Raw genomic sequence first — 25848 nt, forward strand, 5'->3', positions numbered from 1 at the left:
ACATAAATATAAACTCAAATCTTGATGCACAATCTTTACAATGAAAAATAAATATTCACTCCAATATAAATAAAGTTGTATGATGAATATAAATTAACAGTGTAGCACTGTAGAATGTAAGTCTTCAGAAATTTGTTTATAAACATTTATATTTATTATGACACAATATTGGTTATGTTTACAACACATGCTGTTGACTTGGTTGTATTGAACGTTTAACTAAATGACACTATGCGCATGCGCATGTACCCCTGAGACCGAAATGAATTTAATCATAATAAAATAATGTGGTGCATCGGCGCGCGCAACTTCGTCACACGCTAAAAATACAGAATGATCTGTTTTCCCAAACGCGCCAAAAGAAGTGGGTATAACTTCAAAAGTATTTTATTAATATTATTATAAAAAGTATGATTGCGAATTGCGACTTGCGAGGGACTATTTCCCAAAAAAACGTAAAATATTGGTATCGAAGTATCGGCCAAAAAGTATTGATCGATACTTTTTGACGACCCTAGTGCCAGCGTTGCCATGTCTACTGATATTTTTGGCAATATATTGAATCTACTGATATTTTCTGAAATCTACTGATATTTCTTCATTTCACAAAATTCCCACCAGCCGGGAAAAAAACGAGCCAACTCCAACAAGCAAACGGCCCGCGGCGAAATATTTTTCCTAAAAAAAACAAGCCGACTATGAAAAATTGGGAACCTGCGGCCCGCGGCGAATTTTTTTTCCTAAAACAGAAATCTACTGATATTTTGTCAAATCTACTGAATTTTTTTTACACATTCTACTGAAAATAAAAATTTTGACTTGGCAACACTGCCTAGTGTAGTCAGACGTTATTTTATTCCTCCATTTTGATTTTGGCCGTTGGCGAGCGGCGGACGACTTGGACATGGATGCTAGGGGCTTGGCGTCTACCATGGCTAATTTTTGGTTATTATTTTCAATATTAGCGACCCTTAATATTCACTTCACAAATGGTAAGTCATATTTAAATGTATTGTCTAATTATTTCACATATTTTTCAAAGATACCTAGTTATAGGAGTTATTACGATTTTCAAACATAAATTTTTCTTATCTTCCCTTGGTTTACGTGGTGTGTTTCTATTGGCTGTCATACATGACGTGGCTTTGCAGGATTGATAAAATCTTATCGAAAATAATTTTAATATTAGAATACAAAAATTATAATTAATACCTACTCGAAATAACTATGAAAAATTGGCAATTCAAACGTTAATAATTGTAGAGAAGTATGTATCTAATTAAAATAATATTATTGATCTTATGTTATTTTGTGTTTTCTAAAAAAAATATCGACGTTTGATTGATGATAATAGACGCCTTGGAATTAAGTCAGTTTAATTTTTATAATAAACTAATAAGTGATGTGTAGTCCTACGAACGCAGTATTGTTTTTGGAGATACTTTAGAGCAGAGTTTCCAAACCGGTGTTCCACAAAATTGTTGCTTGGCCGGTCTCACATACAAACTCGTCTCAACTGTAGTAGGTACGTAAAATTTGTCAGTGTGATTTTGTTGGCATTCACAAAAGACATGTAACTAATAGTGCATGTATTTTAAACTATCGCGATAATAACTGTCTACACGTAAAAGAGCTGACTGTCTCTCCAATCTCATAGTGCGCCTGTACATGTGCATTGATTTACTGTCGGCAATCGTGCTTATTTTAAATAATCATGACTATAACTATTTACACGTAAAAGTGCTAACTGTCTCTCCAATCTCATTCTTCAAGAGTAAGAGAGACGCAAGGTTGTCATGTTATACTACTATCTGACAGGTCGTATTGAAAATCGGTTAAGCTCAAAATGAGTAGTTCGTTTTTTTACCGGCATGTTCGCCCTTATCGCTCTACTGCGCAGGCGCAGATCAAAAATAATCATACTTGCGCGTAATAAATCATCACAATTCGGAGGCATTGTCATACTCTGCACAGTACATCCATGCACGTGTAAGGCTGCAGAGACACACGGCATTGCAGTTGACGTGCGTCGACGCAGGTCTTATGTGATTCCAATTACATCCGATTAGAATCACCAATTAGGGTGATTGTGTTAGTAGTCGGCCGTTTTACTACAAAGTCAGGTTTGGCAACTCATTGTGAGTTAATATCTGAAAGGTAGCTTAGAAAAACACATATCTGTTAAAGAGCAGTGAATTTATTTTTATTAAGTTTTTAGCTTTTTCAGAATAAGTTAAACACAATAATTAAAATAATATTTTTATAAAAAATGACCATGTTTGCCAAAGGTCGGCCACCTATACACCAGTAGTCAGCCACCTATACGCCATTACTCGGCCATCAGATTTTAGTACAGGGCCGCCTGACATCATATTTTTTTTCGCCCATTTGAATTCTTTGAATTCAGGCAATTTGTTTTGATTTTTTTCAGAAAAAAACACTGATGTGAAAAAATAGGGCAAAACAAAAACAAAATATAGTTAACGCTTTCGCTGCTGAATAGATAATGAGATTTTAATTGCCCCCTTTAAAATGCACGTTAATTACATCGATTGGCCGCCTGGTCATTACGCACCGTGTGCGTCTTCCGCGTCCAAAGTATTAAGGTTATGGACAGTGAATAATTATGATAGATACAAACTATAGACAATGTTGTTTACAGGTTAACTGCCGCCCTATATAATATAGAATTGACCCCATGTGCCAATTCACGAAAACGTAAAAATTAGCTCAAGATAGATGAAACTAATGATGACTAATGATCATAATATGTTTTATTGGTGTATAACATGTAAATACGTCAGTAAAATATAATGTCACTTGAGCAGGGCGCCACTTGAACTTGAACTGTATTTGTTATTTATAAATAAGTTTTGTTATAACAAGTCGTAAATTATAATTTTTTCACAGTACCTACACATTGAAAACATTCAAGTGGGTTTTGTGAATGTAGCCCTTGTAAAATGCTCAAAAATATTATGTTACACAGTATTGTTTTATGGTTTTTTACAGTCTGACAGATTAAACGAAATTTATTGGTTCCCTAATTGCATTTTATGGGATTTGGTGCTCACCATGTTATGAAAACTATCAAATTTCAAAGCAATCCATTTGAGGAACACGAATATCAAACCAATTAATATTTTGTTGAACAGTGGCTTGCCTAAAATAACTTTTTATCTTTATAAAATCATACTGAACAATATTCTAAATAACTTAATGCTGCCACTGCTGAACATGTGATAAGTGATACTGATAAATGATAATAATGTCATGTCAGATAAAGTGGTAGGTAGGTAGGACCTTGTAAAACACAAGTACCGAAAAATGTCTATAAAAATCAAATTATGATGCAAAATAAAAACCGATTAGCGGAAAATATCAGTAACCCGTTTTAAAAAAATATTTGTAGAAGTTATTTTATAATACTAGTATATTATCCGGAAAGTTAAAGATAATTCAAAATTAAAATATTAGTCTCCTCCACAAAATTCACATGTAAAATTTTTACATGCTACATCATTGTAACTTTGTCCAACAAATTGCGTGCATTTGAGGTGGAACCATTTGGGACAAATATCGCAGCCCACGTTTTTATCTCCATCGTCCTCTGCATCACTGTCTAAGTCAATGACACATATGGCACATTTTTGCTTCTCCATATCCACCATCACCACGTCTTCTATCACATGTTCATTTATGTCACTTTTTTGATTTGTGTGCCTTGTTTCTTAATTAACTTTTTACGTTTTTTTGTTTCATTAACTTTCAATCTCTCCTGTTTTTTTCGAAGATTTTCTTCTCGTTTTGCTTTCTTCAAGAGTTCAACATTTTCTTTTTCCTCTCTCTTTTTGTCATAGTGTGTTCTCCAATGTTTAGAAGAAATGGCGCTTGGGAGCTTTTCTCTATGTAATTTAATGGTTTTTTCCAGTGGCGAGCGGTATTTCAAGTGACGTTCAAATCCTTGTGTAGGTTTGTTTTCATGAACAGGAGAAACAACAACGTCTGAAAATGAAGTCGATGGTTCTGGAACTATTTCATCTGCAGGTCTAATAGTTATATCATCCAGTATCGTGATAATTGAAGTTGCAGCAGATTGTGTTTTTGAGCATTTGTATATTATATTAGGCTGATATGGTATGGTAGATGTAGAAGGCTGGGGTTCTGGATACAGCAATATAGATGTAGAAGGCTGTGGCTCTTGATACAGCAACGTAGATGTAGAAGGCTGGGGCTCTGGATACAGCAATGTAGATGCAGAAGGCTGGGGTTCTGAACACAGCAATGTAGATGCAGAAGGCTGGGGCTCTGGATACAGCAATGTAGATGTAGAAGGCTGGGGTTCTGAACACAGCAATGTAGATGCAGAAGGCTGGGGCTCTGGATACAGCAATGTAGATATAAAAGGCTGAGGTTCTGGATACAGCAATGTAGATGCAGAAGGCTGGGGCTCTGGAAACAGCATTCCACTCTCGGATACATTATATGTGCCTGTAATATTGGTAGTATCCATTAGTTGCTGTCGCTGCTGCTGCTCCTGCATGTTTATATTTTCGATGGTTGTTATCATATTGACATTTTCTTCAAAAATTTTCATTTCATCCAAAATTTCTTGGATATTTACGCCCCTACGTTCTAACATTCCTTGCATTGCCCGTAATACTCTCTCAGTACTTTCAAAATCATTCGTGGTCAATTTTAACGTACGGTTCTCATGACTTCGAGTTAACGCTTCCAGATTATTTTGAACGCATTTTGTATAATCGACGGCATCTGGATTAAACGGAAATAGCCCGCACTTCCGAAATCCATTTTTTATGTATTCTGGTAATTTGGGTTTATTCAACACATCAGCAAATATTGTGCAAAAGTTTGTTTTTGTTACAACACAATTTATATTGTTTGGTTGATTTTGCCACTGACGAACTGCCTGTTTCCAATATTCCTTCAGTGGCTTGAATACGGCGACATCTGCAGGTTGCATGATGTGGGTTGTGTTTGGGGGCAATGCGTAAAGAATAATTCCATTATCGTCACAAAATTGACTCAACTCCAACGACATGTGAGAGCGATGTCCATCTACCAAAAAGAGGACAGGTTTTTTAATTTTTTGTTCAGTTAGCCAATTATTAAAGCCATTCGCTACATACTCGTAAAAAACGTCACATCGCATCCATCCAGAATCCGATTTGCCAAGAATCCAAGAATCCGGCATGCTCTCCACAATAGCCCGTGGCGGTTTTACATATGGAAAAACAATCACTGGAGGACAAATTCTCCCATCTGCCGTGAATGTTAATAAAACTGTAAGACTGTCCTTTTCTTTGCCACGTTTTACCTCATATAAGTTTCGCCAACCTTTGGGGCCCAACACTTTCCCCGATTTCGGGCATAAGTTAAAGCCGCTTTCATCTCCATTAATAATCCGACTGGGGTCCTCTAATATATCTTCAGCATTATTTTCTATGAGATGGGTTTTCAAGTCTTTAAACCAACTTCTAATATATTCTTGCGTAATCTTAGCACGCGCTAAATCGATGCTTTCCGCAGCTCTTGACGATATCTCAGGATGTCGGCGTAAGAATAAGGAATACCACCTCTCTCCCGGCTTTCCATCTTTGAAAGGTGTTTTCATTTTTTCTGCCTTCACTATTTGCTGCACAGTCGTCAAAAGTTTTTGTTTTTTTAGGGGGAAACCACATTTTGCAATTTGTATTACCCATTCCACAATTTTTTTTTCGTCAGATAACAATATGTAGGGATCTGGTCCCATTTGACGTGGTTTTTCCAAAACCCTTCCCTTGATGCGGTCCTGCAGTGTCGCCCTAGGCACACCAAAATCCCGGCAAGCTGCGCGTATTTTTTTCCCTTCTCTTACTGCTTGAAGGGCTTTTTGGAGGCTATCTTCCGTATATTTATGAAAAATTCTCTTAGGTTTAGACGCCATTGCTAAAAAATAAATAATTTATATATATAGTTGACATTAAGATGGTCAAAAGTAAAATTCATCTACCGGAAACGTCCTAAAAATCTGCGTGGCCGACCAATGGTACAGTAACTTTAACACGTCAATCAGTTGTCGGCCCCACACTTGTTGGTTAAAAAACATATTATTGGTATGGGTAACCGGCGGCCGACCACTGACTCGTAGACAGTGGTGACATGTTCAACAACATAACAAATAAAATCTAAGTAAATTTAGCATTATTAAGAGCGAGAGGGACAAAAATATAAAGCAATATATGCCACCAATAGTCGGCCGCCTCGGCCGACCACTGGGTTTTGTAAAAAAAATTGTTCCAGTAGCTGGCCACACGTGTTTTAACCTTAAACTATTGAAAATGTCTGTTTTATCATTCTAAATCGTTAATTTAGTTAATGTTCTTGCCGGTAAATGCTACTTGGGTAGTACAAAAATAATATTTCAACTTTTACTTACCATTCGAAAATTTTCTTAACGATGTTATCGAAAAACCGGGATGAAAAATTATTGCGACCGCCACTATCGAATATTTCATGTCCACTGAAAAGGTACCTAAAATAAACGCACGATGGCACAGTTTTGTATTGCTTTCGCGGAATAGTGGCCGACTTCTAGCAGTTCGAAAATAGTATTGAATTATATTGTGAATGCAAAGTTTATTCAAGTTTACGTAGTTAGTGGCCGACTTCTGACAGTGGCCGGAATACTGGCAAAGCCACCCTAGATAAAACAAATCTAACCGGTAATTCTAATTGGATGCAATTGGAATCAAATAAGACCTGCGTCGACGCACGTCTACTGCAATGCCGTAGACGTAGATGCGATGTTGTCATTTTATATTACTATTTTGGCAGGACGTATTGAAAATCGATTAACCTCAAAATGAGTAGTTCGTTTTTTTACCAGCAGGTTCGCCACTATCGTTCTACTGCGCAGGCACAGATCTTCTTTGTGCATAAAAATCAGAACAATTCAGAAGCTTCCAAATTTGTTTATGCATGCAATTTTGCCAACTGCAGGATAATACATGTTTCCCCATACATTTTCTTACTGTGCACAGTAAATCCATGCACGTGTAAACGGGGTATCATTCTACAAGAGTTAGCGTGGCGCGATGTTATCATTTTATGGTACTATTTGACAGGTCGTGAAAATCAGTTAACCTCAAAACGAGTCTGCGCGATGAAGTTCATTTTTTCACTATCGTTCTAATGCGCAGGCGCAGATATTGCAGAGTCCAATTGTCATGTGAAAAGTCAGAAGCTTTTTGCACAATAATACGTGTTTGCACGTGCATTTTTTTTTGATATGGCCGCGATAATGCGTACTCTCAGCAGTAAATCCATGCACATGTAAACGGGGTCTATTATTATGACGCCATGTTCCATTGTATATTTATTATTAAAAGTTAGACTTCAAACAAAATATTTTTTTAAATCATTGTTAAATTCAAGTTTCATAATAATTATTATTCATATCATTTTACCAATAGATAACATTTTCTAATATAACCATTCTCATATTTATAAACTTTTACCTGTTTGACTAAAAACATAAAAATATTTGAAATATTATAATAAACAAAAGAGTGCACTAAATTCTACATGAAAAACTCAAACAAAAAACAATGGCTTAAGAGTTGAAGCAAATCAAAACGACAGAAAATCAGCTATACATTTTATTTAACTTTATTTTTATTTAGCGGTAAACCCATGCACGTGTCAACAGGGTATAAATGTATCACCGCACACCGTGTGATCGCAACACTTTTGGTTGTAAAACACCCCTGATGTAACATAATATTTCGAAGTACAAAACGTGAGTCGCTTGTGTGTAGTTGAAATGGTCGTCACTAACTGGCATAGAGTGGAGCTTGTGTGCGCGTACGTGACGGTTTTGTATGTGAGATTCGGATAAGATTCAAGCGACTACTCAACGTCACACGATTCGTTGCATATGCGGCGATCACATGCAAATTATATGTACATTCATCAGCTATATGTTATAATTTATTTTTGTTAACTTTAAACGGACAAATGCGCTAAAACATCTGACAAATGCATGCATTGAAGGGCTTGTAATAACATTTTGGCAGCGCCGCAGGCAAAATAAGTATCATATCAGTCGAACTTGGTTATTACGAGGAAGATGGTACCGACTGAATTTGTTCGTTATAAGCATTACTCCGATTAATATTAATATCTGCCAATGGTTTCGATACCCGGAATCGTTTCACAAAAGCCTCGTCTGTCATTTTGAATGACATGTTACCAAATCTTGAAACAAAATTTCAGCGTGAATCACTTTTTTACAATCACATATTTACCACATAATAGTGATATTACAATATTCAATACGAGGATGTGAACGGAACTTCTGATGCATTTTACAAACCTAATATTAAACACAAAATAACACTTCAAACGGTAATATGTAAAAGACAAAAAACAATAAATAAAAAGCCTTTCAACGTTAAGTTCCGACATTTAATCTATTTAAGTACCATCTGTCAAAATTAAAACCGACAACAGCGCCTCTAGCGTCGAAGCATATGAAGCTCAAAAATCTTTGCCACTTTTAGCCGACTCGCACATCACAACACGCCTCGTGTGCCTGACTGCCATAAATCAAAACTCCCGAGAACGGGTGGCCAGTGTTGCATGACACAACCTCGCACATCTGTCTAGCGACAGTCGCGCGTAGCCTTCGAAACGTATTGATATTTTATGCGGTGATCGGCGAGCCGGTATAGGAATGACCAATTCGTAGGTGTTTCTTTGTGACTTTGACCCTCCAACTCGGAGACCGAGAAGGATGCAACATGTCGATTGCAACAGCCAGATGTTTTTTTCAGACGAAACAGTTGCATTTGATCAATATGCGAAGCTCCATTTGGCAACATGTGATTTGTTGTTTCGTCAAATAACGATGACGTATTCGACACGTTTTTAGGCAAGACGAGTTCTGATATGCGAGCCGGCTTGAACGCGGTTGTCAAAATCTAATTAGAAATAAAATTTCTCATACATTCTAATCACTTTCTCAAACAATGACTCGATACTGCTTCGTTCATAAATTGCCCTTCTGGTAGGTGGGACTTAAAATGTCTTGCAAGTAGTATTTGTTCGCCAACGTGAATATTGTGACAAAAACTTTTATGCATTCTTTTTGATTTCCAGCATACAAGACTGAGTTTGTAACCTGTGGCTCCATTTTGAAACTGATGAACAGCGATCTTCGGCTGCGGTTGCACTCCCACGATGTGAAGTACGGCACGGGATCCGGCCAGCAGTCTGTGACGGGCACCGACGCTCAGGAAGACGTCAACAGCCATTGGCAGGTTATGGCCGAAACAGGGAAATACTGTAAACGAGGGTAAGTTCTTAAAGAAAAGAATGGCTAAAACAGCGCTGACCCTCGTATTCCAAGCAAAATCAAGTACAATCTACTACTTAGGTACTTATTTTACTCAGTGGTTCAGTATGCTTCAGTGCAAGCACAAGCCCACGCTATTTTCCTTAGGACCCTTCTCAGCTGCCACTGAGTTGTGAAGTTTAACCCTGCTCATAAATAAATCAAAACAATGTACAAAGGAGTCATGGGAATCCTCTGCAATATCTTATTTATGAGAATTCGGTCACCAGTGTGCTCTATCTGACATTTCTCCAATGATTTGCGGTTGACACAAAGACAGACCCTAAATATAATATGAAAATGAGGCAAAAACATGACCACTAATTTTATTACAAACTCTGAAATGACCTCTGTTCACCCTTCAGAGTTTGTATGTTTTTTTTAAATACAGAAAAGATATTTACATCTAACTGATATTGCCTTCAGCGATTTTTATTATTGGAAGTAGTTTATTTTTATTTTGCGTCAAGACATTTATTGACATATTTTAATGCATGCTGATTTGTGGGACACTACTCTTCGATAATATGTTTGAGACACATTCTGCAGTTTTTTGGAAATACTGTTCAGCGCGGACCGAATAGACTGGTGGTTTTGGGCAGCTGACGGGGCAGCCTTCACTCTGCTACGAGAGAAGCAGAGGACTGAGAAGGGTGGAAAGTCGCGGTCGCTCAGAAGATGGCGGAATGACCAAGAAGAGATGTGCGCTAATAAAATTGCAAACCAAATCTCTCAGTTTCAAATGGAAAACTAACATTAGCAATCTATCTTAATGGTCGGTTTCCAAATACAAATGTAGAAAAATATATATGCCCATTTATTTTCCTAGATAATTACCACAAATTGAGAGCTTAATGTTAAACAACACTATCTACAAAAGTGCAACTTTACGGGAGAGCTAAAAAACGTTTTTTTTTTTTACTCAACAAAGGAGATGTTTATTTAAAACCAATGTTCATATTTTCATTTTCTTGTGTATTGTACATTTATCTTGCTTATGGCGATGTTAAAAGTTATAGGTATGGTTTAAAAAAAATATGAAAACAAGGGTAACTTTATGTAGTTAACGTTGAACTATACTGACAATTCAAGAAGAAACTAGAAAGGATTGACATAAATTTGTTTGACTATCATGTAGCCGAGAATGTAAAATAATGTTATCTAAAAAAAAACACTTTTTTGTAGATAACGTTGTTTGACTTTAACCACTCGAAATACAGCTGAACAAATTATCACTCGTCTGGAAATTTTTGCATAGGTACTGTCATTGAATATTTTAAGTATTCGAAGAAAAATGTAGTTAACCCGAACTGGTTCTTATGGTGGAGAAGTCAAATTTCCATTGCACTCAGTAGTGGGGTGAACAAATTTCATATTACGTTTCAAAAATCAGAATTGAATATCAAGAATGTTCTCATTGCAGAGATCCTATCAAGTGTGGAATGGTTATCAGACTACAGCACACAACCACGCACAAAAACCTTCATTCGCATCATTTCTCTTCGCCGCTGTCAGGCAACCAGGAGATCTCCTGCTACGGAGACGAGAGAGGCCTCGGTGACACGGGAGACCACTGGGTGGTCGTGTGCAATAATGACTACTGGAGACGGGACAGCTCCGTCAAGCTTAAACATGTCGATACCGATGCGTAAGTATTTTTGTATTATTTCACCACAAATTGATCTTTACGCATAGTTCAATATTTTATTTGTTTGAATTCTGTGTATCCTCGACTTTACGTAATTGGTTCAGACTCAGTGAAAATTAAATGCCGCCTGTTTGACACTATTACGGTGCTGATTTACAGTAGTGAATTATCGTACCTTGCTAATGCTCATAATTATCGTATATTGAGCTTTGAGAACAGATGGTTACGGCGGATGCTAAATGTGACTTTAAAAGTTACTAGGAGATTAGAAGGCAGACTATACTGTATAACGGTGAAGGTACAGGATGCTGTCTGGAAATTTGTGCATACGCAGTTCGCCGTGTCACACTTCACCGTTAAATGTTGTACCGTCCAACCCATTGATATACTACTAGATGAGCAGTTCCCATACAAGTCTCATTTTAAAAATGTACCACAAAAGATATTACGAATATCGTCTTATAATATTTCCTTATAGGTATAATGCGTTAAGACCGATAACATGGATTCCCGAATTTCAACCGTATTGCCCTGGCTGTAAAACTAAATTTGCGTTCTTGGAATAGTGAACCTAAGGGTGGCTGCAACGCAAAGCAGACAGAGCAAGTCGTCATGCGCTGACTATTAGTTAGAGTAAGATGCAAGCTAGATTGGGCTTACTCAGTAAGTTTTAACAAAGGCCGAGTCGCTGAAAATCGGGCGTCATTTTAAGAAGCATATGATTCATCCAGTAGTATATCAATGGTCCAACCTCATTGGGTTGTATAGTACTGAGATAAAATTCATGTCTAAATAAAACACGGTTCTTGTTGGTTTACAGGAAGCCAGCGGCAAACAAATTTTGAAAATGGCCGATATACTGGATTATTTGTTGGGTTAGGTTAGGTTAGGTTTTCATTCTTGAATTCATGAATTTTGCCAAAATTGGTGCGGTTCCCTCTTACCTTCCTGTAAAGCGACTTGTACCTAAAACACTTTCAAAATACGTAATAGAAACTACCGAAATACAAGGGAAAGACAGTAGAAAATAGGTATGTAATTAAATTAGAATGACCATGTAGTATACGGTCATCTCTTTCCGATAAGAAAGCTCACGGTGTACTGTGCTACGGTGAAATGTTATACGTACAATTTACATGTAACCACGGGATGCAGGCATGGCTCGGGAAGATGCGAGTAGACTTGCGAGCAACCGGGATTCTTGGAGAGACTGTATTGTGTCTATATTATACTCTAACTGAGGAGAGGGTTATATGTATTGTGTAATATAACAGTGTAACTTGTCTCACTCTCGGAATGTCTTCTTTTTCAGGTATTTGGCTGGCTCCGGGAGAACGTTCGGTCGGCCAATCAACGGGCAGGGTGAAATCATCGGCGTTTCCTCGAGCTACAGTTCGTACACAGAATGGCAGGCCAAAGAGGGATTGTTCATCCACCCGAGCGACTTGGGAGCCAACCGTGCCGCTTATCACACGGAATTATAAAAAGTAGTAAATTTTAGTGTCAATCAAACATTATCCTATAATTATATTTAAGTTTATAAAGAGCTGTGTTAATTATAATTAAGATGTGAACCATAGAGTGTTTTCATTTTCAGTGTGTATTTTGCCTAGTCGAGACCAGGATACATTTGTTCGCAAATAAATAGATATTGAATACAAACTGTTTGAAGTTGTATCAAAATTGTTTGCGAACATTTCTATTCTCTATTTATTTCTAGTAGTACTCTTGTCTGCTTCCTTATCCTTTGGTTTCATTTGTGGTCTTTCCGCGTTATCCCCAATATGCACTTTTCCATGCCATGTTGCACTACGCGGAATTTTTGGTTTTCTCTTACATTAAGGGTCCATGTTTCACGAGCATTGGTAGCAGACATTGGATGAACATTTTACGCGTTAGACACAATGAGAGTTCATTTTTGACTATTCAGGCATCCAAATGCGATCCATCCCAGTTGAGTTTTGAAAACAGTCTCGTCATACTTGCCTTCGTCAATTGACATTTGTTACCGAGATAGTTTTTTTTTGTCTTGGAGACATTTATATTTAATTTACTTACCGTACATTCTATAAAAATTACCTTTCTGTCTGAAGAGAGTAGTCGACGTCACTTGTCTTTTCCGCTGGGTTTCTCGACATCCATTTGCGGGATGACTTCTTCTTGACAAATGAGTTTATGATTTGGGAGTTGCCACCTTTGGCAAATTCCACAGTATATCCCCTTTAACTGTGACGAAAGTGTCCGACCGCTACATCGTCTCGGTGATAAGATGCAACCTACACGAAGTCTCCCATTATGACATTGTAGTGACATTTACGTTTGTTTTTAAGCAATTTAGTTTCCTCGTAAAGATCTTCCACTTATTCATTGGGATTGCCCTGTGTGGGAATGTATACACCTGCAAAAGCTGAAACTGGTATCTGCTGTTGATTCGAAAGATCAAACTTGCTATCCTATCAGAGGAGTAGTGGAATTCAACTATATGGTCTTTCCATGCTTTACGGATATTAAGCCCGACACTGCTGATCTGTCTGCTTGCAGTTCCTTTGTAGTGTAATACGTGTCTGTTATGTAAATTGACAATGGCTTTATCCTTGCGCCGCACTTCGCCGAGGTCGATGATATCCGGGTGAGTTTTATCGATTTCTTCCTGAAGTTCGAGTTCAGCTTTGCTGGACGACAATGATCTGGCATTGTACGTGGCAATTTTCACTGATAGGCAACAGTTACCGTTCCTCCAGGTATTTTTTAGCACCCTCTGACTTCCCTCACTGACTGCTGCTGTAATCAGTATCGTGTTGGCTTCCAAAAGAACGAAGGCTGAAATGTTTTCTTCATCTTTTTCGTTGGACGTAGCACGTTTTGTTTCCCGTAGACAAATGTCTTTCATTTTGTGGCGCTGGAATTTCGGCTCTCATTCTCTATTAGCTACAGGTGGGCTACATTATCCTAAGACTAGAGTGAGGCATCTCAATATTTTATAGATGTTTATCTATTGGCATTAATATTATATTATTAATATTACAAATTAACCCTTTTATTTATTTCAAAATTCCACTGAGATGTGCTACAATTTATAATTATTATTGATATGATATTATTTTTAAAAACCCTGCCTTATTGATTTTGTGGCACTGGATTATTTACACCAAGCGTGCGGGAGACTAATAACAACAACTCGTGGCAATTGAATCAAATAGAGGATTGCCTGATTGCCTGAAAACTTGCCAATTCAGGGTAGATGAATCTACATTCACTGTTCAAATATAATATGTTTTTATAATTTTGTTACACATGATTTTTTTTTCTTTCTTTGACTTTAACCCTTAGCCAGGCCGCGTTAAAATGGAAATAGTTAAATTATTCCAAATAGTGATTTGTACTTATGAAAGGCTTTGAAATAAAACATAGAACAAGTTTTTCAAAAAATTTATCATTTTTACTGTAAAAAATGTGGGAAACATATGTCCCTATGCCCACATAGGTACATATTCATGTAGGAGGTAACAATCCCTATGCCTTTTTAGAACAAAAATACGGCATTAACAAAAACAAATAAACTTAAAAATGGTCAAATGGTTGTGGTTTGTGAAAATTTTCCCATTACATATGTATATAAGCGCTCGTCCAACGTAGTCGCGTTCGGCGGAGTGTTGAGCGACGCGTGCAACTAAAACGTATAACCGTGTGTGAAAATGTTGGTAGACAATGTTTTTTTTTGGTTATACGTTTGAGTTGCGCGCTCCGCTCAATGGTCCGCCGAACGCGCCTACGCTGGACGGAGCCTAAACGTTGCAAATCTTACAAAATACGTCAACAGGCATAGGGAATATAATATCCCGCAGTTCAATAACACAATGTTCTTGTCGGGCAGGGGGTTATATATTTCCCACATATTTCGGATAATATTTTGCCAAACTAGCACACATATGTTTCCATTTAATGATAATCATAAAAGACAAACTCAAAATCTACACATATAATGCAAAACATTCCACTTAACGGATTTTTTGAAGACATTATTAGCAGTTTTATGCAGCTGATATGGAAAAACCGTTGGCCTAAACACTCACATACTTCTGACGTGTGTTAAATAAAAACTTTTTGTTAAGTGGCGACATCTGTGTGCCCAAACAATAGAAATATATCATTGTATCAAAATGACAATAAGCGGGATTTTAAAACCCCATGGCCTGGTAGAAATCAAACAAAAGTCGCTTGGGAAGTATATAACCTCCAGCCTGGTTGAGGGTTATAAGTGTCTTCAAAGGTTATTATAATAGTTTTGTCAGCGAAACCAAATAAAGTCGAAAATAAATTTATAATTCCGACAACTGAATAACCTTTACATTGATTAGATTATTGCCAATGACCTCGTTTACACTTCATTATTTATTTTTTTATGTTTTTAATAATATGTATCTCTTAAAAGTGATAACACTTATAGTGCACTAATTAATTGTATCATTTTAATGTCAATTTGAAGTTTTAACAAGATAGGGTGCATACGTGGATTTCTTCTCTTATAAGTAGGTACCTAACTAGAATTTTCAATACTATCTAAACATTGTGATGTTAGCATTTCTGGCTGCTATTATGAACGACGAAATTTCATCGTTTAGCATTCAAAGGGTTATCGTTTAACTGCTTTCCGTCTAACCCCAGAGGGTGGTAAATGTAGTAGATGTTAGATGATTTACAGTGAAACCCAGATTCTACGGTTTTCAAGGGAGCCTACAAAAAACGATATATGCGGGATATATAAAAAAAAGTTGCATATTTATTTATTAGACCTTTTTTATTACATATAATATAATATGTGTGTACATTATTACATTATGTATTGCATACATTACACATTCATTTTTTTAAAAAGTCCTTAATACCAAGTTGGTTCTTTGCAGTTTGGCACTTCACTTTTAATAAAGGCCCCTCAAAGTCGGATCTTTGGAATAGAAAAATGATTTTATTTTTTCGAAGGCCAATAACTCTACTGTGAATGTCAGAACAGGTTCATTATTGCGTTCTTCTATATAGCTTATAGCTTATATGATGTGTGCGGTGGAAACGATAACAGAGTAATTCCATTGTCTTTAAATTAAGCACATCAATAATTGTTAAATGGGATGAATGGTTTTCAAGGCAGAGTAAAACAGGGTTTGCCTTTGAACGCCTTGCGTGTTTCACAAAGTGATTCATAAATAACAAGAAACGTTCGGCAGTTATCCGACCCGGGTCTGCTGTTCCTATGCATCCAGGAGGCCCGCCAGTTACAAAATGTTGGTTGATATATTTTCGGAGAAATACAAAAAGTGGCGGAACGTAATTCCCACTGGCACTAACTCTTACCAAAACTGTGTCGGGAGTTCATCGTTCTCCAGACGTTATTGCTCCTACTTGCCGTGCACCTTCGATGCCTAGTTTTTGCACGGTTGTAACGCCTGTCTCATCTAGAAAAAATCAGAATCGTCACCTGAATCGCCATCTTTTTTCGATAATATGCGTACTTGCCAGACCGTTGCATTATAAAATAATTAACAATACATTTCCTAATACAAGTTGCTATGATTGCATTTCTACTTGCCATAATAATGATTTGTATTATTCTGCTCGCATTCCAAATTATCTTCTTCTTCTTCGCCGGAGGTTTCTTATCAAGAAAATATTATGTGTTATTATGAAATTGTCACCGGGCAAATAACTCAGGCGCGTTGATTGCCCTCAGTACGTGCCGTTAACAAGATTTTGTAACTGATATTACAAGCCTTTCTTATTGACTATCTTACAAAGTAGCATGGTTATTAGGTACTTAAACAACCTATCATAACTTATATATGCTATGATGGGAGATCCATGATACGACCCACAGACCCTCCCCCTAGCGAGCTGCTGTAGGCAGGTCGTGATGCAGGTAGATGGAGGTGGTGTCACATGATGATCTCGCTGCGTTACAGTTGTCTTGGTGGATGTTGCGGTGCTCGGAATCCAGCATTTCCTCGTTACATTATAAAATAATTAACAATACATTTCCTAATACAAGTTGCTATGACTGCATTTCTACTTGCGATAATAATGATTTGTATTATTCTGCTCGCATTCCAAATTATCTTCGTCTTCTTTGCCGGAGGCGTCTTATCAAGAAAATATTATGTGTTATGAAATTGTCACCGGGCAAATAACTCAGGCGCGTTGATTGCCCTCAGTACGTGCCGTTAACAAGATTTCGTAACTGATATTACAAGCCTTTCTTATTGACTATCTTACAAAGTAGCATGGTTATTAGGTACTTAAACAACCTATCATAACATATATATTCTATGATGGGAGATCCATGATACCACCCACAGACCCTCCCCTAGCGAGCTGCTGTAGGCAGGTCGTGATGCAGGTAGATGGAGGTGGTGTCACATGATGATCTCGCTGCGTTACAGTTGTCTTGGTGGATGTTGCGGTGCTCGGAATCCCGGGACATCTGTCTTGATGCCTTTGAGAATCCTCTTCGTGATATGCTTTTTGCATAGTGTCCACAAAAGATAGCTGCTTGCTGCTGTGATGATGATGATGACTAAGGCTAAGGTTGCCCATGATAGCTGGCCGACTGACGTGTCGTTCACAATCGCGCCACATGACGCGGCTTGTGAAACCACGATCTCTTTGGTCTGTTGTGAGCCCATCTTGTTTTCTTGAATGCTGGTAAACTTAGCTCGGAAACTCGCTCGTGTTTCGTGTGTCGCACTAAACTGAATGGTTTGGCTGCGGCGTCTATTTATTTCATTGAGACGTAAACTTGCCTCCAAAAATGACCAATTCTGGTGAAAAACCTTTAAAATGCGATGTATATTCATATAAATCCGTGCGACTTAGTTGTCTTAAAACACATGAAATGAATATATACATATATAGAACATACTCGTGAAAAATCTTATAAATGCAATGTATGTTCATTTGGATGCTCGCGACGGTGTAATCTTCAAACACATGTAAAGATACTTAATGGTGAATAACCTTTTAAATAAATTGACTACCTATACGGAGCCTCGGCACAACATTATATTAAAGTTCATAAAACGAAACATGAGAAAAACCATTTGCGTGCATCATTTTTTTTCAGGGATGCAGGAAAATGAATTGTGGCATATTTTCTACTTCATTGATTTTTATTTTATGTTTACTCCACATACGTAACTTCGACACCGATGGCTCACTATTTTCGGTTTCTATATGATGTCTTGGGACTGCGATCTCCTGTATTGTTATTTTCGGGCAATAATTACGTTTATCAACTGCGCTCTTTTGCATCATGCAATTGTATCGGTGGTCTGATTTTCGATCGTGTTTTATTATTGGTCCATAATAATATTTTAAATGATCTTCTGCTTGATAAGAAGACATCTTTTTTTAAAACACTATGTTTATATATATTATATATCTATCGTAAGGGATGGATGAGGGTAGGTTGATTCCAATGAATAGAAGGATTCTGCGTGATTAAAGTCAGACCCAATGTATATCCCTTAACAATAAAGGATACAATTTTAATACAGACACGTACTATGATATTTAAGTGATTTTGACAGTTAATAGTTACGGAGATGCGTCGTGAGAAAATTACTAATCGGTAGATCGTAGATTCAACTGGATGTTAGAATGATTTGACGACATGTGTTATTAGGTCTCTCGTTTCCTGGGTTTTTATACTGATTTTAGACAAAGGAAATGCTATGTTAGCTTGAGGCGAACTACCTGAAGATGCATGTCATTGTTTACTGCATGACCGATGCAGGGTTCATGCTCTGGTAAACAATTCATGGAAAACGACTCTTTGCATTACGAAATCGCGTTATAAAATAATTAATAATACATTTTATTATACAAAGTTGCAAGAAGTGCATTCTTCCACGATCGGACAAGTAATTTTCTTGCAATAACAATGATTCGATATTATTGTAGGTAAGGGAGTGTGATGATGGGGTAGGTTACGAATGAACAGAAGGATTTATTGCATGATAAAGTAGCCCAAATTTATTATCCCTTAACAAACAAAAATACAAGTTCAATTACAGTTCGTACAACGAGAAGTTTACAAATAATATTTACGAAGATTGTGTTTGCAATGAAAATTATTTAACGTCGAAGCGAGAAGCGTGTAGTTAGTTTGAATGATTTGAAGGTACTACTTACTGTTGTATTGCGACATTTGTTCTTATAGCAAAAGTAGACAAAGGAATATCAGAAACGGCGTGGTTGACTGACCGCTGTAAGTTCCCACACTGGATTATTTCTTAGAAATTATTCTGCGAAATTTGACTATGACACAAATGTTATCAATTAAATAATGGATTTCTCACTACAATGTAGCAGAAATGCATCATTTACTTGTTAATTCTTGTAATACAACAGATGAAATTTGACACGTAAATATTCCTTCGGACTGCGGGAAATGTAAATGCGTTGGTTCGCACAGTCGAGTTTACTGATCGTAAAAATTATATTGCTGTAAATTTTGGTTTGAAATACACTTTAAGATTAGTTATATGATGTACATATTTCTAGGTTTTTTAAACTATGACTTAAATGCTATTGACACGTTGCACGTTGTCTGCGGAATCTTCTTCCACCCTCAGTACCCCCCTTCCAGCGATATGCGGCACGCAGATCGCGATGAAAGTAGGTAGAGGTGGTCGCTTGAAGGTCCTATTACATCTGTCTCAGTGGATGATGCGGTGGTCTGCATCCCGGGACGTCTGCTCTCATGTCTTTGATGATCCTCTTGGTGATGTGCTTTTTGCACATTGTCCATAGCAAGTAGCTGGTAACTGCGGCAATGATGATGATTACCAAGGCAAGCGTTGCCCACGACAGTTGGCCTGTCGACGTGTTGTTGGCAATCGCACCCCCTGACGTTTGTGCGACAATGATTTCTTCCTTCGTCTGTTGTGCACCCATTTTTATATGCTGGTGTCTCCTTGAGTGATGTCTCGAACCTCCGAAGCGTAACGAGATTCCAAGGCTCCCAGGATGTATCCGAATTTGGTCGTGTCAGTCGTGATGCCAGCTGCTTCGAAGCTTCACTCCACCATGCAGAACCACATTTCAGGATCTTCTGGGCAGAATGGTGGAATCCTCACTGCCACTTGGTTGATCTGTGGTGTGGTCTGCGGGGCTGGTGCTGGTGCTGTGGTTTCTCCTCCGGCATTGCTGCCATACCCAGCGGAGTACTGTCCGGTGGGCATTTTGACAAGGCAAGTGAATTTAAAAAAAATTAACGCGGGAAAACGGATGTTGAAAAACTGCGCGGGAAAAACGAGCTCCAACGAAAAGTAATTCCCTCACAAACACAGTAAAATGGTTACTAATAAAAATGAAACCAAGTCTGTAAAATGAAAATGATTGAATTGACTGTAAATTTTGGTATTGAAGACAGTTGCGGCCCCAATTTCGACAATCCGTGTTAATCGATGGCCAAACATATCGTTGTGTAACAAGTTTGACAGACGCATTAATTCCTCGATGTGAAAGTCTGTGGATGTGATTAAAAGCTGCTTGTCGGTGCGGTTGGTGATGAAAGGTCTTGCGATAGGTGTTGACAAGTCACAGAATACCTTTATGTCCGTATCGGGAATAAGTACTTGTTTTGACTGAAGTACCGACCCGTCACGTAAAAATGTACTCAGCTCCTTGTCAATTTCCTGGCCGGCTGCGAGCTTGGCATAATTCAGTGTGTTTTCAACGATATCCTAGACAAGGCATCAGCGACGATGTTGTCTTTTTCAGCGACGTGGCGTATGACAGTCGTGAATTGTCCTATAAAATCGATGTGTCTGAATTGTCTTGGCGAGCACTTGTCGGATTTTTGTTGGAATGCGAACTGGATGGGCTTGTGATCGGTAAATGTGAACGTGTGAGCTTCTATCATGTGTTGGAAATGTTTCACGGCTAAATAGATAGCTTATAGCTCATGGTCGAAAGCACCATATTTTTTCTCTGCTGGACTTAGTTTCTTTGAAAAGAATGCCAGCGGTTCCCATTGATCGTCAACTCGTTGAAGTGCTGCGCCGACAGAAGTATCAGATGCGTCATTGATTATTGCCAAGTGAGTCCCCTCACTTTTTGGATGTCTTAATAACGTTGCTTCCACTAAACTCTTCTTGCATTCCTCGAAAGCCTTATTGTGAGGGGTAGAGGAGGGTGATGGATGTGGTAGGTAGGTTGACTTCAATGAATAGAAGGTGGATGCGTGATTAAGTAAATACCTGATTTATTTCCCTCAACAATAAATGATACAAAAATTACAGACAGTAAATTGATTTAAAAATGAGTTTGACAATTTAGATTACGAAGATGCGTTATGAGAAAAATTACTATTCGTTGATCAGAGGTTCGACTGATGTTAGAATGATTTTATGATGACGAGTGTTATCAGATCTCTCGTGCCCCAAACTTTTATACCAATTTCAAACAAAGGAAACCCATCGATGGCTTGGGGTACACGACCTGAAGAGGCATGTCATTGTTTATTGCATGACCTAAGTAGGGTTCACGCAAATATGACACTTTCAGCATTTCCTCGTTGCATTATAAAATAATTAACAATACATTTCCTAATACAAGTTGCTATGATTGCATTTCTACTTGCCATAATAATGATTTGTATTATTCTGCTCGCATTCCAAATTATCTTCTTCTTCTTCGCCGGAGGTTTCTTATCAAGAAAATATTATGTGTTATTATGAAATTGTCACCGGGCAAATAACTCAGGCGCGTTGATTGCCCTCAGTACGTGCCGTTAACAAGATTTTGTAACTGATATTACAAGCCTTTCTTATTGACTATCTTACAAAGTAGCATGGTTATTAGGTACTTAAACAACCTATCATAACTTATATATGCTATGATGGGAGATCCATGATACGACCCACAGACCCTCCCCCTAGCGAGCTGCTGTAGGCAGGTCGTGATGCAGGTAGATGGAGGTGGTGTCACATGATGATCTCGCTGCGTTACAGTTGTCTTGGTGGATGTTGCGGTGCTCGGAATCCAGCATTTCCTCGTTACATTATAAAATAATTAACAATACATTTCCTAATACAAGTTGCTATGACTGCATTTCTACTTGCGATAATAATGATTTGTATTATTCTGCTCGCATTCCAAATTATCTTCGTCTTCTTTGCCGGAGGCGTCTTATCAAGAAAATATTATGTGTTATGAAATTGTCACCGGGCAAATAACTCAGGCGCGTTGATTGCCCTCAGTACGTGCCGTTAACAAGATTTCGTAACTGATATTACAAGCCTTTCTTATTGACTATCTTACAAAGTAGCATGGTTATTAGGTACTTAAACAACCTATCATAACATATATATTCTATGATGGGAGATCCATGATACCACCCACAGACCCTCCCCTAGCGAGCTGCTGTAGGCAGGTCGTGATGCAGGTAGATGGAGGTGGTGTCACATGATGATCTCGCTGCGTTACAGTTGTCTTGGTGGATGTTGCGGTGCTCGGAATCCCGGGACATCTGTCTTGATGCCTTTGAGAATCCTCTTCGTGATATGCTTTTTGCATAGTGTCCACAAAAGATAGCTGCTTGCTGCTGTGATGATGATGATGACTAAGGCTAAGGTTGCCCATGATAGCTGGCCGACTGACGTGTCGTTCACAATCGCGCCACATGACGCGGCTTGTGAAACCACGATCTCTTCTTTGGTCTGTTGTGAGCCCATCTTGTTTTCTTGAATGCTGGTAAACTTAGCTCGGAAACTCGCTCGTGTTTCGTGTGTCGCACTAAACTGAATGGTTTGGCTGCGGCGTCTATTTATTTCATTGAGACGTAAACTTGCCTCGGTTCCCTTAGATTTTCCTTGTTATGTGTGATCTATGTACTTTTATTTAGAGTTGTAAAAGTGGTTGGCATATAGGTAGTGTGTATAATAGCATTAAGTTATTATGCAGAAGCTGGGGTTGCGACTTGTATTATTTGATAGTGTGACCAATTTAGTTAGGCTTGTGAGTTCAACCAAGGTATTTTTATTTGCTGCCCATCTGAAAACATTGAGTACGAGGGAATATGTCATTCAGCTGCTCGTAAGATGAATTCTTCTGGCGTTTCCTACTTGCGGTGTTCGCAAGTGTGGAAAGGGTAACAGCTTGTGAGTGGATCCACAGGGCTAAGAGAGATATAAGCTACCGAGAGCGTTTGCGCATGCTTCGGATTAGCTAAAAGGCTGCTCTGTTAGTACATATAGTCTGTATGTGCGTAACAGGATGCAGTGGAGTAGTTTAAATGTGCGTTATTGAAACTACGAAGGGATGTGAAAAATGGTTGGTTGAGTTTTGAGAACTCTAGAGTTGGAGTATCAAAGGTCACCTAAGACAATTACACATAGTCAGGAATCTATCTAGTGTTCAGAATAGATCCTTCGAGTAAGAATGTCTTAGGGTCAGAAGGGTTGTTGCTTCTAAGTGTAACTAGATAAGCTAATTTCGTGGTGTTTTTATACAATTTTAATACAGACACGTACTATGATATTTAAGTGATTTTGACAGTTCATATAATATAATTACGGGAATAATTCCCCTTAGGTCCACACTGAGACTGGCTACTGCAAAGGTGTCAGGACGGCAACCGACTTAGTAAATTGCATCTCAATGAAAGATACCAGATATTGGAAATGCTGGATCTTGTGAGAAAAATGCCAAGTTGATAAATATAAGTTAAAAGCACCTAAACTTCCGTGGATTTCCCCTGAGGTCTATATAATACTGAGACTGGGAAGATCTACTGTGAAGGTGTCAGGACGGCAACCGACTTATTATATTACATCTCAAGGAAAGATGCCAGAAATATGTTTATATTTCCAATAAGAAATGCTGGGTCTTGCGAGAAACATGCCAAGTTGATAAATATCTCTTGAAGGCACCTAAACTTCTGTAGATTTCTCCTGAGGTCTACACTGAGACTGGGAAGATCTACTGCAAAGGTATCAGGACGGCAACCGACTTAGTAAATTGCATCTCAATGAAAGATACCAGATATTGGAAATGCTGGATCTTGTGAGAAAAATGCCAAGTTGATAAATATAAGTTAAAAGCACCTAAACTTCCGTGGATTTCCCCTGAGGTCTATATAATACTGAGACTGGGAAGATCTACTGTGAAGGTGTCAGGACGGCAACCGACTTATTATATTACATCTCAAGGAAAGATGCCAGAAATATGTTTATATTTCCAATAAGAAATGCTGGGTCTTGCGAGAAACATGCCAAGTTGGTAAATATCTCTTGAAGGCACCTAAACTTCTGTAGATTTCTCCTGAGGTCTACACTGAGACTGGGAAGATCTACTGCAAAGGTATCAGGACGGCAACCGACTTAGTAAATTGCATCTCAATGAAAGATACCAGATATTGGAAATGCTGGATCTTGTGAGAAAAATGCCAAGTTGATAAATATAAGTTAAAAGCACCTAAACTTCCGTGGATTTCCCCTGAGGTCTATATAATACTGAGACTGGGAAGATCTACTGTGAAGGTGTCAGGACGGCAACCGACTTATTATATTACATCTCAAGGAAAGATACCAGAAATATGTTTATATTTCCAATAAGAAATGCTGGGTCTTGCGAGAAACATGCCAAGTTGATAAATATCTCTTGAAGGCACCTAAACTTCTGTAGATTTCTCCTGAGGTCTACACTGAGACTGGGAAGATCTACTGCAAAGGTATCAGGACGGCAACCGACTTAGTAAATTGCATCTCAATGAAAGATACCGATATTGGAAATGCTGGATCTTGTGAGAAAAATGCCAAGTTGATAAATATAAGTTAAAAGCACCTAAACTTCCATGGATTTCCCCTGAGGTCTATACTGAGACTGGGAAGATCTACTGCCGAAGGTGTCAGGACGGCAACCGACTTATTAAATTACATCTCAAGGAAAGAAACCGGATATTGGAAATGCTGGATCTTACGAGAAACATGCCAAGTTGATAAATATCTCTTGAAGGCACCTAAACTTCTGTAGATTTCTCCTGATGTCTACACTGAGATTTGGAAGATCTACTACGAAGGTGTCACGTCACGGTGGCAACCGACTTATTAAATTACATCTCAAGGAAAGATACCGGTAAATCTCATTGTTGTTGAAGGACAGATTGAGTGTTTTATTAAACAGCAACGAATGGAGAGTGAAAATATATATGTGGATCAATTAATTGTGATTCAAAGTCACTTTGCTAATCTCTTCGAATATTGAGGTTCAAATACTACATAATGATTTTCTTGAAAGATTTATTTCTTACAATCTCTTCAGTTCAAGGTATATTGTGTCAGGTAATGTGATCCCAATATACTATACATATATTTTTTTATTTAAAAAAAACGTTGTCGGTTTAAATTGAAACAGGTGGTCCTAATCAAACAAGTTTAATAGAAATACATACTAAGACTTGTTTAATATATAGCAAAAAACTACAATGGTATACAATAAAATAAAATACACACCCCATTACTGAAAATGTCTTTGGAGAGCGCATTGACTAGTCTCGCACCCCTTGCTAATGGTGCCTGATAAGCTTGACACAAGGAAATGGTTCTGATCCAGAATTGGTCATGGCTGCGACCAGGTAGATAATTGGTAGGTGCATATAAATTCAGATTCTTTAGGAAGCTAGGATTGGATGCCATTCCTTGTGAGAGCAGTCAAAATTGTCTCATGGGCATAAGTTACTTATGAGATTCGATAGAATGATAAGCGAGCATGCCTTGTATATAAAGGCAGTCAGAAAATAATCGTTTTG

The 25848-nt window shown here is 37.9% G+C and overlaps 2 protein-coding genes and 1 long non-coding RNA gene across 3 annotated transcripts; 1 reads left to right on the forward strand and 2 right to left on the reverse strand.

The window, feature by feature from the left end:
- The first annotated feature begins 862 nt into the window (after positions 1-862).
- Positions 863-12622, forward strand: LOC147069289 (stromal cell-derived factor 2). Its single transcript, XM_085950920.1, has 4 exons — positions 863-992; positions 9163-9358; positions 10821-11045; positions 12358-12622. Exons 1-4 carry the CDS (start codon positions 905-907, stop codon positions 12527-12529), a joined length of 681 nt encoding a protein of 226 aa, XP_085807046.1. The 5' UTR covers positions 863-904; the 3' UTR covers positions 12530-12622.
- On the reverse strand, positions 3552-8418 carry LOC147069290 (uncharacterized). The gene is made up of 2 exons (XM_085950918.1): positions 6068-8418; positions 3552-5812 (listed from the first exon to the last, which is right to left on the reverse strand). The coding sequence occupies exons 1-2, from the start codon at positions 6107-6109 to the stop codon at positions 3698-3700; spliced, it is 2157 nt and encodes a 718-aa protein (XP_085807044.1). The 5' UTR covers positions 6110-8418; the 3' UTR covers positions 3552-3697.
- Positions 12623-18475: 5853 nt separating the features above from the next.
- On the reverse strand, positions 18476-25585 carry LOC147069291 (uncharacterized). The gene is made up of 3 exons (XR_015071217.1): positions 24395-25585; positions 23573-23653; positions 18476-18596 (listed from the first exon to the last, which is right to left on the reverse strand). It is a non-coding gene; the product is annotated as an uncharacterized LOC147069291 (long non-coding RNA).
- Between the last annotated feature and the right edge of the window lie 263 nt (positions 25586-25848).

Source organism: Rhyacophila brunnea, unplaced genomic scaffold (genome assembly GCF_057557595.1).
Source record: "Rhyacophila brunnea isolate RB1 unplaced genomic scaffold, BYU_Rbru_1.0 scaffold_24, whole genome shotgun sequence".
NCBI classification, from domain to species: Eukaryota; Metazoa; Arthropoda; class Insecta; order Trichoptera; family Rhyacophilidae; genus Rhyacophila; species Rhyacophila brunnea.